Source organism: Bombyx mori, chromosome 24 (genome assembly GCF_030269925.1).
Source record: "Bombyx mori chromosome 24, ASM3026992v2".
NCBI classification, from domain to species: Eukaryota; Metazoa; Arthropoda; class Insecta; order Lepidoptera; family Bombycidae; genus Bombyx; species Bombyx mori.
Genome location: NC_085130.1, coordinates 8,756,607 through 8,771,289, shown reverse-complemented (window position 1 = coordinate 8,771,289; position 14,683 = coordinate 8,756,607). Strand labels below are relative to the sequence as shown.

General features: G+C 42.1%; 1 protein-coding gene across 3 annotated transcripts in view; it reads right to left on the bottom strand.

The window, feature by feature from the left end:
- LOC101735465 (probable ATP-dependent RNA helicase DHX35) overlaps nucleotides 1-14,683 on the bottom strand; it is a 53,397-nt gene that overhangs the window by 21,530 nt on the left and 17,184 nt on the right. For 2 of the 3 annotated variants that reach the window (XR_005246158.2, XM_038019696.2), the window contains exon 3: nucleotides 1,740-1,904. Coding sequence is in view for 2 of the 3 variants with exons in the window: in XM_038019696.2 (XP_037875624.1) it covers nucleotides 1,740-1,904 (165 nt within the window). In the remaining variant the exon portion in view is untranslated. Of the gene's footprint in view, nucleotides 1-1,739; nucleotides 1,905-4,823; nucleotides 4,920-14,683 lie in introns of those variants that run through there. The other variant, XM_062675741.1, reaches the window with a different exon arrangement.

Here is a 14,683-nt window from a genome sequence, read left to right as displayed (position 1 = left end):
CATTTACGTTGTAGACGTCTATAGGCTCCAGTAACCACTTAACACCAGGTGGGCTGTGAGCTCGTCCACCAAACTAAGTAATAATAAAAAAAACGCAGCACAAAAATCACACGCTATTTCTCAATATGTTATAAATATATGGCTTTTAAACACTAAAAGAAGCGCGCTTAATAGCACGCTCAACTATAAATTACGATAAGCATTTTGATAAAGGTAACTCTAGTCAGGATGATTAAGTAGTCAGGACGTCAGACTTCGATGCGCGTGTAGATTTTCAAGTGAATCAGACATTTTGAAACTAATTAAAATTACATACACACTGTTACGCCAGTAAGAGTAACGCCATCTGTCATCGAATAGCAGAAAGGAATATCAAAAGAACTAGTAATATCGAGAACGCTCGAGAATGGTAACGCCATCTATTATCAAATAGCGAAAGGGCATGTCGAAAAGACTATTCCTACTGGAACCCGAGCCCTAGCGCGTAACAATACATAGATATATGAACGTATTGGTTAGTTACAATTGTAATTTGGTTTCTATTGCCTAGACAGACGGTTGAATATGCTCAAGGTTAATCCGGTGTTTGGAATACTCTAGAATAAGGACAATTTTTGTGTCACCGTGCGTTATAGCACAAGTAAAAAAAATTCAACGTCATTTGTTAGTAAAAGACAGACGAGCGAAGATCACATCATTTCAAATCCCCACAGACACAGTCCACTGAGTTTCTCGACGGATCTTCTCAGTGGGTCTTCTCAATAGATTCAGCGGAGCACTGCTCTTGCTAGGGCTAGTGTTAGTTCTCTCAGGTTGAGCCCATGAGCTCACCCACCCGTCCGCGCGTAGCTGGATAGCCTCTTAGGAGTCTTAGGCTACCAGCGGCTATGTAGGGGACAAATAAAGCCAAAAAGTGTGTGTGTGTGCAAGTCACACACGGTAGAAGTGGAACTTATAAAATATAAAAATAATCGCAAGGGTCAATCACTCCGCAGTGCAATGGAGCAGCCTCACGCTGGGGGAACCGCCTGCATGATCACGGTATCCTTACATCAGGTAAGTATGATTTAGCAAGAGAAATACGAGAACGTATATCAAGTGTGTAACATCTCGTCACCGCGATTCATGAATTGTTGAATTTACGTGCAGCGAAGTCTGTTGATAACAAACTAAATAGAAATAAAATAAACATGGGGCGTAACGGAAGAAATTAAGATGGCGCGTAACCGAAAAACGTTACATACGTTTTTTCCTCCCTGCGTCGGTAAAGAAGTTTCACTTCAACAATCACCGGATGAGATACGACTGCCCCAATAACGCTACTGCGTAATTCCTTAATTAGCATATAAATACCTCTAAACAACATTTCTCAATTGTTTCGTCGATACAATATAACGTTTACGAAACATCTAGAACCTTAACAATGACGCCAAAAAAGAACAATCAACACTACCATAGTTCGGATACATATCCGGATGTCGAAAACGGTAGGTACATACAAATAGATCGGTTGTTTTATTTGACGTGATTAGTCTTATGAAAATCGATTGCACGCAATAAAAAGTGTCACGTTCCGCTTGAGTCTGAGCGTGCAAGCGAGAGCGCGATACAAGCGGCGATAGAGCCCCAAATTTTCAATGTAACGTTTCTATGGGATCCGCTAAACACTTAACAACACCAGATGAGCCGTGAGCTCATTGCCCCGTCCCAATAATAAAACATAAATAAATGGAACATACCACAATCCCAGATTCTGGCGTCCTGGCGGATACCATGCCGGCGGCGTAGCCAACTTCCTGACCGATTGCGCCTCCTATCTCCTGGGCCACGCGATACGCAAGCGACACAGCCGCCGTGACCCTTGGCTGTGTGACGCACACTTTGTGTCCTATCTCGTGCAGATACTGAAAACACAGATCCATAAGCATTTGTTTCAAATCGACTTGTCTACGAAACGTAACCACAGGACTGAGAAGATTTTAAGGATCTTTTCCACCGGATCTTCTCAGTGGGTCGCGTTTCCGATCCGGCGGTAGATTCTGCGAAGCACGGCTCTTGCTAGGGTTCGTGTTAGCAACGTCGTCAGGTTTGAGCCCCGTGAGCTCACCTACTAGTTAAGGTTACGCTGATATAGCGTCTCAAGGCTCTCAGCTTGTTAGGACAACAAAAAACTGAGAAAGCCAGAAGAAGAATTACCTAAACGATTGAACGATACGTTCACGATTGACTTCCACGGTGAAGGAATAACATCGTGCAATAAAAATCGAACCGGCAAAATTATAATTTGCGTAATCACTGGTGGTAGCACGTCTTGAGAGTCCGCGCGGGTAGGTACCATCACCCCGCCTATTTCAACCGTGAAGCAGTAATGCGTTTCGGTTTGAAGGGTGGAGCAGCCGTTGTAACTATACTTGAGACATTAGAACTTATATCTCGAGGACCAGGTGGGTGGCGTATTTACGTTGTAGATGTCTATGGGCTCCGGTAACCACATAACACCAGGTGGGCTGTGAGCTCGTCCAACCATATAAGCAATAAAAAAATAAAAAGCACATTGTAATCAATTAGGACTCCAGCCAACGCTATCGACTATTTGGCTTCCCGTCTCTCCCGACTAGGCGCGTCAACACCCCCGCCCCCGCCGTTCGCCCAATCACGATGTTCGACCAGCCCATACCGTGGGCCCCGAAGGTCAAATACTTAGGCGTCACCCTCGACAGTAGGATGACATTCCGCCCCCACATCAAGACGGTACGCGATCGTGCCGCCTTCATTCTAGGACGTCTCTACCCGATGATATGTAGGCGAAGTAAAATGTCCCTTAGAAATAAGGTGACACTCTACAAAACTTGCATACGCCCCGTCATGACCTATGCAAGTGTAGTGTTCGCTCACGCGGCCCGCATACACTTAAAATCATTTCAAATAATCCAATCCCGTTTTTGCAGGATAGCCGTCGGAGCCCCGTGGTTCGTCAGGAATGTCGACCTCCATGACGACCTGGACTTAGAGTCCATCAGTAAGTATCTGCAGTCGGCGTCCATGCGCCACTTCGATAAAGCGGCACGACACGAGAACCCTCTCATCGTGGCCGCCGGTAACTACATTCCCGATCCTGCGGACAGAATGGAAAGCAGTCGACGTCGCCGAAAACACGTCATTTCGGATCCCCCCGATCCACTAACGGTGCTTCTAGGTACTTCAAGCACCGGTCACCGTTCTCGTCGAACCCGTCGCTTGCGACGAAGGGCTCGACGAGTAAACTAACTCTCAGACACAGCCCACTGAGTTTCTCGCCGGATCTTCTCAGTGGGTCGCGTTTCCGATCCGGTGGAAAATTCTGCGAAGCACGGCTCTTGCTAGGGTTCGTGTTAGCAACATCGTCAGGTTTGAGCCCCGTGAGCTCACCTACACAAGCTAGGGTAAGCTGAAATAGCCTCTCAAGGCTATCAGCATAGATAGGAAAAAAAAAAAAAAAAGAGCCCCAGCGCTATAAGTACGCAGCGCTCTGTCGCGGCGTTAGGGACGCTTTGACGTCGGGCGTTGTAATTTTTTACAAATTTTATTTTAGCGCCCGAGTGAATGTGTATTAAAATACTAGATAATGCCCGAAAAAAATATATAAATAGTTAGAAAATACCCATGCTTAAATACAATGCCACATCTGAATCACTCGATTTCTTAATACTTTTAAATTTTCACACTGCTATCGAAAGGCACTATGATTTGGCGAATGCGTTGCGTCAAGGAGCGTTAGACTCATCTAGTCAATTTGAAGAGCGCGACGTTAAGTACGCGTTCTGTTTGATGAAGGCTTTATGAACGGTGCGACATACTCGCATATATGAGCGCAAACGCTACTATTGGCAATAATTAACATGATATGTGGTTTAGTTTATTCTGTGTTATTATTTATATATTATTAGCAAGATCAAACTGTTATTCTATCTTTTTTTTCTCCTACCTAAGCTGATGGTCTGGAGAGACCATATCACCTTAGCTAGTAGGTGAGCTCACGGGGCTCAAACCTGACGATGTTGCTAACACGATCCCTAGCAAGAGCAGTGCTTCGCAGAATCTACCACCGGATCGGAAACGCAACCCACTGAGAAGATCCGGCGAGAAACTCAGTGGGCTGTATCTGTGGGTTAATTCACTCGTCGACCCCTTCGTCGCAAGCGACGGGTTTTTTAGATGGGTGGACGAGCTCACAGCCCACCTGGTGTTAAGTGGTTACTGGAGCCCATAGACATCCACAACGTAAATGCGCCACCCACCTTGAGATATAAGTTCTAAGGTCTCAAGTAAGTTACAACGGCTGCCCCACCCTTCAAACCGAAACGCATTACTGCTTCACGGCAGAAATAGGCAGGGTGGTGGTACCCACTCGCGCGGACTCACAAGAGGTCCTACCACCAGTAATTACGCAAATTATAATTTTGCGGGTTTGATTTTTATACACGACGTTATTCCTTCACCGTGGAAGTCAATTGTGAACATTTGTTGAGTACGTATTTCATTAGAAAAATTGGTACCCGCCTGCGGGATTCGAACACCAGCGCATCGCTCAACACGAATGCACCGGACGTCTTATACTTTAGGCCACGACGACTGTCAGACTGTCAATTTATTATTCTCCCTATAAATAAATAGAATGAAACTTCATTAAGCACGTATAAATGCGAAATAAACCTTGATACAGAGCTGTTGCATATTTAAATACTAATCGAAGATAACAGAACGTGTTTGATCCACAAAGTGGTTCGCACTGTTCAGATAAAAAAAAACTCATGGTCACCGCATCGCTCAGAATAAAAACTCACAATTAAAACTACATTTAAGACTGTATCACCACGGAGTCGTCTACCGCTGCTACCACGAGAACTGTAAATAATTCGAAACATTGGTAATAATAACGCGAAGACAATAATAAACGCGAGATAGAATCGTGAAACTTTGGTTTTAATATGAATATGAAATTTCGAAAAGGGCACATCTCTGAAAATGTAAAATATTCAGGAAATGAAAAAAAAACTAATTATTTTCTAAAGCAGAGCTAAAATTTAAAATATTAACTTTTGAGATACATTTTAGTGTTGATTAGGAATTGAAAATTACTGGAATCATTATAAAATGGGCGTAGGTAAGCCTCAAAACTACATGTTTATGAAAAAACGTATTTGACAAAGTTTTTTTTTATGATTGAAGGATTACTGGTGTCCCGTAGGCCTTTCCAGTTTCACCAAGACAGGTGGGCGAGCAAAGGCTCAGCCAGGAGGGGTGGAATTTGCTAACAGCTACCCAAGCGCCTCCGAAGCAGACCTAACAACTCAAGAGCAACTGCTTCGCGAATGAATCTACTACCGGATCGGAATCACGACGCGAGAAACTCAGCGAGCTGATTCATGGGTTAGGTTGCACGGCGAACTCTTTGTCGAGTTCGACGAGTACGGTTACCGGGGTCCCTAAGCCTGCTTCTAGTGTTAGAGCTGAAGGCGCCTAATAAAAAGGTTATTGGATCAGGTGGATCCGTAAGGACGTGAACTTTTTTTGACAAAGTATGCGACATGTGCCCTTTTCGAAATTGCATATTCAATTAATAGGTTGGGGAAAGTCTTTTCGTATTATAGTATGTATGAACTTGTAATAAAACCTCTTTAGCTATATTATTTGCATCTGACTGGTTTTGGTATCATTAAAAGTTTAAATTTTAAAGAAGATAATTTTCCAAATTGAATTTAGGAAAATGTGTTATTTTTATTTATTTTTCGTACTGTCAAGATGAGTGAATCTAATGAAGAAATTCAATACATTTTAAAAATTTACTACAAAAAAGGTAAAAATGCAACGCAAGCCGCGAAAAAAATTTGCGATGTTTATGGACGAAGAAAATAAAAACGAAGAAAATATTGGGAATAATACAGTTCCAGCTATACTCCGGTTGTGATACAAAACGAGCTGTCAGAAAGGTATTTTATGCCGGCCACTCACATGCGCGCAAATATTCGTACATTGTACGAATGTTTGCACGCATGTGAAGGGCCGTCAAACATTCATTCGCAAACTTAGCGGTTGTGCAAATGGGTTCGGTACTCAATTTGCGAACCCGTTTGCGCTTCCTCGTACACTTGTTTACGAATGTCTCACGAATTTCTCCTCCTTTTTAATTCGTCAATAAAACATTGAAGAGAAAAAGAGTTTTGAATTCTTTCCCAGACATCATTAACAGCCATGCTGTTTTTATGGGATTTCTTTTGATGAAGATACGCTACACGGTAGACGTCACGATCTATGAAAATAGCGAAACGCTGAGCCACGACCGCGAGCGCCACGTTTTTTCCACGCTCCGCAACTTAAAATTACGAAAAATGGTTTTTTCGCGCGAAGATACAAGTGTGTAGTATCAAAATACGCGTCTCAGTGAGAGGAACACAACCGTGAAAACCGCTTGGAAATAAGTGAAAGTGAGAGAAAGTTGTGGTTCAAAAACTAAATTTTTTGTATGTTTTTGTGATACGCTGACAAAACTAGATCGACGACCCCCCACTTTTTTGGGGTCTAAATAATCGTCTCGTCGAGCCCTACCTTCTGGACTATACCCAGGATTTTTCCGGTGGAAAACAGCCAGTGTAATCCGGAATTTCTGAAAACCACGTGCTACCGAGATCGACTCCCAGGACACCTGGACAGGCGTGTGGCACACCAATAGAAGCGTCTTGACAAGGCGAATCTTTTGACACCTGGATCATCGAGATCAGACAACCCGGGACAACACAGTGAAGCTTTAAAGGTCGACAAAATTTTGAAAATCTTTGGTGTCATTTTCCAGCTAAAGTAAATCGACAACCCCCCTTTTTTATTTTTTTATTATAAAGTAGACCCCTTAAAATTAAATTCTCCAAATTTTTAGATTTTTTTGAATGTGTAGTTTATTAAGAAATTAATTTTGAATAGTGTACTAAATAATCAGTTCAATATAAATGGAGTTACACCCCCCTACCGATAATATTTTAAAAATTAATTTTGTTAAAAGTGTTCAAAAATAGACCTCTGAAGAAAGTTTAATTTTGTTTTCTAATTAATCTAGTTAATTTATAAAAACAAGGCTTTTTGCGGTTGGGCGGGAAAGTGACACCAAAGCAAACCCCTTTGAAGAGGGTAAAAAAATCACGGCGCGCAAATTATAATATAAGTATAGTATAGTTTAGGTCATAAGGAACACATTACTTTTTAAATGGTGAATTTTGGACAATTTTTCGAATCGCGATCTTCGTTAGCATCTTTGTTTACATCAGAGTTCACCCGCAAATTGAGGCTGTCGCGGAGATCGCGATCTGAAAATCTACTTTTTAGATAATAATAAATTCGAGATTTTCTTATAAGGACTGGATAGAGCGTGGTTAAAAACCACCCTCCACGTTTTTAAATTTTTGGAAAAACTCTTTTTTCAGCAGAAAAAATAGACCTAAACTTAAAAAATTTAATAACAAATTTTACCCGATATATCGGGCAGTGTTGAAAAGGGAAATAATGTTTTGCACGACCCAGGGCCGTATCCAGTAAACCAAGGGAGATAGACAAATTTTTGAGCTCGAATTCGACTTCAATTAGATAATTCAATCAACTAAAAATATTTTAGTATTCTTTGTCATAGAATAGACAACCATTATTTATAACAGGTACATAAGGGACTACAAAATTTTTTAAATCGACTTAGCTAGATTTAGAAATCTACTAAACTAACTTCGACTAAACTTCGACACTAAAAAAATATATCTTTATTAATTTATAATTTTAATTGCACTGTATTAACATTTACATTTGGACACTGACCCCCCTATACAGGGTCCGACAGACATATACACTCGACAACTTTCCCCGCTGTACTCGCACTGCATCACATCACACTTACATCACACTCTCTCACACACATACACACAATGTTCCATACACCAACAACATCTGGCGCTGCCAAAAAACCTCAAATTCCCAGCCCCGCTACCTCACCTTCGGTAATGCCGGACGCTGCCAGGACTTTCATTAAAAGACCGGAAACAAAAAGAAGGTCGCTTGATAATATGGACCTGTATAGAAAGCAGCAGCAGTACTATGCTGACACACCGAGCGACCAATTACTCCAGGAAGTGATGAAGACGTTTGAGGATATACCCTCAAAGGTTCAGCAGTACCCTCAGATGAGGCGGGACATCAAGTCCTTCCTGGAGTCACAATCGGACAAAAGTATCCGCATACTCTTTGAGTTGAGTAAGCGGATGAAGTGTCTGGAAGCAGCGGCGTCCGGGACTAGCATACATACAGTAGCGTCATCTTCTAACAAAGAAGAAAAACTGCTGGGAAAATTGCAAGAGGTGGAAAACACACTAACTTCACGGCTTAGTCAAATGGAAGTTAACCTGAAGCATGAAATATCAGAACTTAATATAGGAAACGACGATCGAGGCGCTGACATCCTCGAACATATGTTCAAAAATTTCGAAGAGACCAAAGCCGAAATAGTTAAATCGACCGAAGGTGTCGTGGGACGGACGCAGGCTCTCTTTGAAGATCTGGCTGGTACTGTCGCCAGAGACGTCGTCGAAGCCAAAACACAAATAAGCCAGATAACAAAAGGGTTGACAGCTGAGAGCAACATGGTTCCCCAAACATATGCCAGCGCCGCAGCAACAAAACCTGGGCGTCGTCCGGCGCTTCACTCGATGGCGGTGACCTTCGAGGACAATCAAGAGACTGCCGAAGAGGTACTCGCGAGAGTGAGGAAAGCGGTCGACGCCAGGGGTACTGGCCTTAAAATAAATAAAATAAGGAAGGCAAAGAATAGCACAGTCATACTCGGCTGCGATACGGAAGTGGAACTAGATAAGGTGAGAGAAAGGATAAAAAGCCACGGTGATGGGTTAATCGTAGCGCCCATGAAGAATAAGGACCCACTCGTCGTCCTTAAAGACGTCTTTATGGACAATGACGACAACGAAATGGTTAAGGCCCTTTACGCTCAAAACGCCGACATCTTCATGGGTCTATCACAAGAGGAGATGGATTTGACAATTAAATTTAAAAAGAGGACCAGAAATCCTAAGACCTCTCACGTTGTCATCCAGGTGAGACCGAAGGTATGGCAGAGGATGACGGAGGCTGGCGCCCTCTATCTGGACCTGCAAAGGGTCAGAGTGGAGGACCAGTCTCCGCTCATCCAATGCACGAAGTGCCTCGCCTTCGGCCACGGCCGCAAATTCTGCACCGGGAATGTAGACAAGTGTAGCCACTGCGGAGGCCCACACTTGCGCGAGGAATGCGCCGACTACATCGCGGGAATTAAACCGCAGTGCTGCAATTGCTTGCACTCCAGGTTGCAGAGTACGGATCACAACGCATTCAGTGTCGATTGCCCAACCCGCAAAAAGTGGGACTACCTGGCGCGATCAAACACTGCATATATATGACCCATACACTCAGCGGAACGCACACACATGACAAATATAAACACACACACACACACACACATACACACACACATACACACACACATACACACACACTGATATAAAAGTATATAATAAATATATATGGATATATCAACCCAGCAAGTCAAACAAACACTGAACACATATGCAAATGACTAAATAGAAAAAAGCCAAAGAAATAACCCCGCAATAAGAAATGACAATAAGTATATATACTAGAGTATATATATACTATTGACGAAGAAACAATGGAAATTATAGAAACACTGAGTCAAAATGTCACTATCCCTAAGTTTAAATAATAGTACCTAACTAAAAAGACATCCTTAGATAGAGTAAATACCGGAAGAAACCATAATAATAAGTTAAAAACATATTGTTAATAGAATAAGAAACAAAAACTGTACAAAACTAGATGTTAAGAATTATGAAAGAATGAAGACAATAAACTGTGAATAGAATAAGAAATAGATAGTAAACTCTAGACATAACAACATAATACTGTACTGTAAGAAAATTAAGTTAAAACATATTGATAAATAAAGTAAGAAACGAATAATTGTAAAGAACTAGATGTTAAGAATTATGAAAGAATGAAGACAAGAAACTGTGAATAGAATAAGAAATAGATAGTAAGCTGTAGACATAACATTATATAATTGTACTGTAAGAAAATTTAAGTTTAAAAATATTGTAGCTATGTTGTATTGGACAGTGTCGTCAAAGGTGTTAAGTAAAAAAGTTATGTAGTAACATCAGTAATCAACAACATTATGTAGTAACAGGTTACAATAAACGGTCACATACGTAGTACAATTATTACCCCAACAGATAAAAATACAAGGTAGTCAAATTAGCGGGAGTCCCACCCGGCAAAGAAAGTAAGGTGATGGATAAAAGAAAGAAATAGTATGAGGCATGTCAGTGCGAGAGGCATACAAGCGAGAAATAGTATGAATGTGTTACATAGAATAATAAGGTCCTGCCGAGCCTATGGGCGGGGAAAGGCGAGAAAAAAAAAAAAAAAAAAAAAAAAAAAAAAAAAAAAAAAAAAAAAAAAAAAAAAAAAAAAAAAAAAAAAAAAAAAAAAAAAAATAGCGAAACGTCCGTTGCCTTCGCAATCTTGGGCGCAACTGGTCACACGAATGTGTGGGGCGTGTGGGAGACTACGCGAAGGATCGCGGTTCGCGCGCTTTGATGTCTGTTAAAAAACCGACACAGCTTAGAAAACCAAAAATGCAGCGAAAACTTTACATAATCATTTGCAAATGTCGTCCTACACTTGCGGGTTTGCGTATTCGTGCGAATGTGAGTGACCGGTGTTAGAGCTGAACGAACTAATCTATACATATAAATAAAATTGGCGTGTCTGTTTGTAATATTGAAATATGTAACCGCTTTTTACTAGATGCATATGAATATATATATTTAGGATTCAGAAGAAAAACCATTTAAAAAAAATAACAATGATTAGCACACTACAACTTTTGTTATTCTCAAACTCTAATTAATTGACTAATTCAACATAAATCACCAAACAACCAGAATACATAATAAACACTTTGATATTATCTTGTCTTTAAGCACACATTTACAGAGACTTAAAACAATGACTCACGCACACCATGTCCACGACTACCTACTCTCACGAATGTCAACCGACACCGACAAATGCGCGGGTGACGGAGCTGCGCGCCGGTTTTATACCTTTTTAGTAGGGTATTCCTTACTCGGCCTCTCCTGACTGTGGTTCGTCCTCGACCACATAGCTTCTGTGTTCTTCTTCTGGAATCTCAGTGACGACCAATGTCAGAGGCGACTAACGCCGGGTGCGACTAATGCAAATGACGACTAACGTCAGAGGCGACTGACGCCGGGTGCGACTAACGCAAATGACGACTAACGTCAGAGGCGACTGACGCCGGGTGCGACTAACGCAAATGACGACTAACGTCAGAGGCGACTAACGCCGGGTGCGACTAACGCAAATGACGACTAACGTCAGAGGCGACTGACGCCGGGTGCGACTAACGCAAATGACGGCTAACGTCAGAGGCGACTGACGCCGGGTGCGACTAACGCAAATGACGACTAACGTCAGAGGCGACTGACGCCGGGTGCGACTAACGCAAATGACGGCTAACGTCAGAGGCGACTAACGCCGGGTGCGACTAACGCAAATGACGACAAACGTCAGAGGCGACTAACGCCGGGTGCGACTAACGCAAATGACGACAAACGTCAGAGGCGACTAACGCCAGGTGCTGATCAGTAGGAGCGCCACCAGCAGGCACACCCATCAAGCAGCGGACCAGCGAGACGCCTCTGCGCGCCTCGGCCGGTACGCACCACCACTGCCTCTGGAGACCACTTGCCACGCCAGGGCCCCATGTGCTGTGTCGCAGCCTGCGTTGTCTTCTAGTAGTCCCCACTGAAATCATTGAACAGAGGCATCCCGCTCGGCCATACTGACCGGATCGTAGTAAACCGGAAAACTGAACCATAACAATCATTGACAACAAAAGGTCAAAACACAATAATCAGAAACTATGACAACTCAAATCGTATAAAACGTTCTTGGCCTGGCTGTCGGCGCAGCTAGTGTCATTGATGCCACCCATATTATCATTACCACAAATGATAAAACCAATACACATCACTTCACAATATAGAGTCAGCGACTCTCAGGTCATTACTAGACCAATACAACAATAGTCTCCTTTGAGACCCAGGTCTCCGCTATACCACCAGCCGCCCATCGGCCTCTGAACAACTCACAAGTGAATTGCAGTTACGACTACGGACAAGTGCGTACAGTACGACCAAATAGTGATGGTATCAGCTGTATCACTCGGTGGAGGTACTCTCACCTCACTCATGAGTTTTCTATGTTTAACTCGTCAGTAGCACTACTTAGAGGCAACTTTTCTTTATGTAATCATGAGTTTTATAGGTTCTATTACCAGTTTAGGCCATCTATCTTCATTTCAACATTAAATCATAAAAAATTAACCACATCATCGTCATATTTTACTAACTTTGCTTATTGGTGTCGAATTCATTAAAACTTCTGTGAAGTCTTGCTTTAATATTTCGGAACTAAAGCATTTGGTACCAGAATCGAAATAAAAATAATTCGACTCACCAGATTCGATTTCCCAAAAATTACCCGATATTACGTAGCTACCGGCACGTTGCTTGCGTGCTACTGCCGCAGGAACCATCGAGGGGCCCGAGCTGGCGGCAATGCCCGTGAGGCACCATCCTCGCCATTCGGTAAGGTCCACGGATTCCCGGATCTAGATTTCCTATAGACTGGGAGCTCGACCTAGTTCTCGACTAACTTCACGGCTCCGAGACACCTCAGTCATGACATCAATAATTAGCGTCCTCACCACAGGTGTGGTGGCGTCTGTTCCCACCAGAAGCTGCAGGGCAGATATCTGTTGTCTTGTGTTTTGTGATGTTCAGAATGAGCTGTTGTCTGTGAGCTTTGAGTTCTTTATCCCAATTCTGAATTTAGGATTCAGAAGAAAAACCATTTTAAAAAAATAACAATGATTAGCACACTACAACTTTTGTTATTCTCAAACTCTAATTAATTGACTAATTCTAACACTTTGATATTATCTTGTCTTTAAGCACACATTTACAGAGACTTAAAACAATGACTCACGCACACCATGTCCACGACTACCTTCTCTCACGAATGTCAACCGACACCGACAAATGCGCGGGTGACGGAGCTGCGCGCCGGTTTTATACCTTTTTAGTAGGGTATTCCTTACTATATATATATACACCAAAATAACATTTTTTACAATTTTTGTCTGGAACGGGTCTCATAGTGCATAGGTAATGTAATTTTCCAAATAATTATAAACGAAAATCTCGTTATCGTGTTGTAGAAGTACCCTGCTATAGGAGAGTTTTGTAGATTTTTGACGTGACAACGTCTTATAATTCGATGGAGCCGGTTGCACGCATGAAAAAACATTACTCATGCGGCGTTACCTCGCTCGGAGGCGTTACATTTAAGGCTTGAAGTACAAGCGAGAGCGCGCAACGAGCGACAAAGAGGCACAATCGGCCTCCGCGTGCGGCAGCGTTCGACATCTGTCTCTCTCCTACTTGAGTGAGCGATGCATCCGCGTGGACAGCTGCTACACAATAATACATTTATATACATGTTTTCGTCAAGAATGAAGTCCAAAAAGTGAAATGAAGATCCATCAGTATTTTCTTATGACGTCGTCACGTTCAACTATCGTCAGTAAACCGACTTTACAGACAAGCGATTTTTTCTTTTCGTGTTAGAGTGGAACAGTGTTGTAAAATACCGTGTTATAGGAAGGTTACCTGTATACAACTAAATAAGTTAAGTACAACTAAATCTTACTTAAGTTATCAAGGCGCCCTAAGAAAAATATGAACACATTTATTAATAAAGACTATCGCAGCGAAATCGCGTTTCAGTGGTAGCATCCAAAAACTAGACTAGAAAAGGCTAGACACAATAATAATGGTCGGCTCCTAAAATCTTACCCGCATTCGTTACTTTCGCCTTTTTTTTGAAGTGAAACTTCTAATGCGACTTCTAACAAGGTTGCGTTAAACGTTTAACGCTACCATGAAATAGAAAGAGACAGAGCGAGAGTGAATGCGCGGCACTCGAACGCACGCGCGTACTATACCTTGGACAGGCCAGCGTGAGCGTTAGCAACGAGTAACATAAAATATTTTAATCAACTATTTAAAAAATTCATATATATGTTTTTTCCATCTATAATTTAAAATATATAATATTTATGTTAAAGATGTCGCATCTCTTATACACAGCATATTACAAGAGCAATCAGATTTATGGATGAAAAATGAAAAAAACCACAATACTACACATCGAAAAAGAAGTTTCACTTCATTCATGTGAACCAAGATGCACGCGCGCCGTTTTTTTTTACTAATTATGCTGATAGCCTTGAGAGGCTATATCAGCGTTACCCTAGCGCAGTGGTCGGCAAACTTATTAGCCAAAGAGACAAATATGCAAATAAAATCGTCACTTGCGACGAAGGGCTCGACGAGTAAATTAACTCTCAGACACAGCCCACTGAGTTTCTCGCCGGATCTTCTCAGTGGGTCGCGTTTCCGATCCGGTGGTAGATTCTGCGAAGCACGGCTCTTGCTAGGGTTCGTGTTAG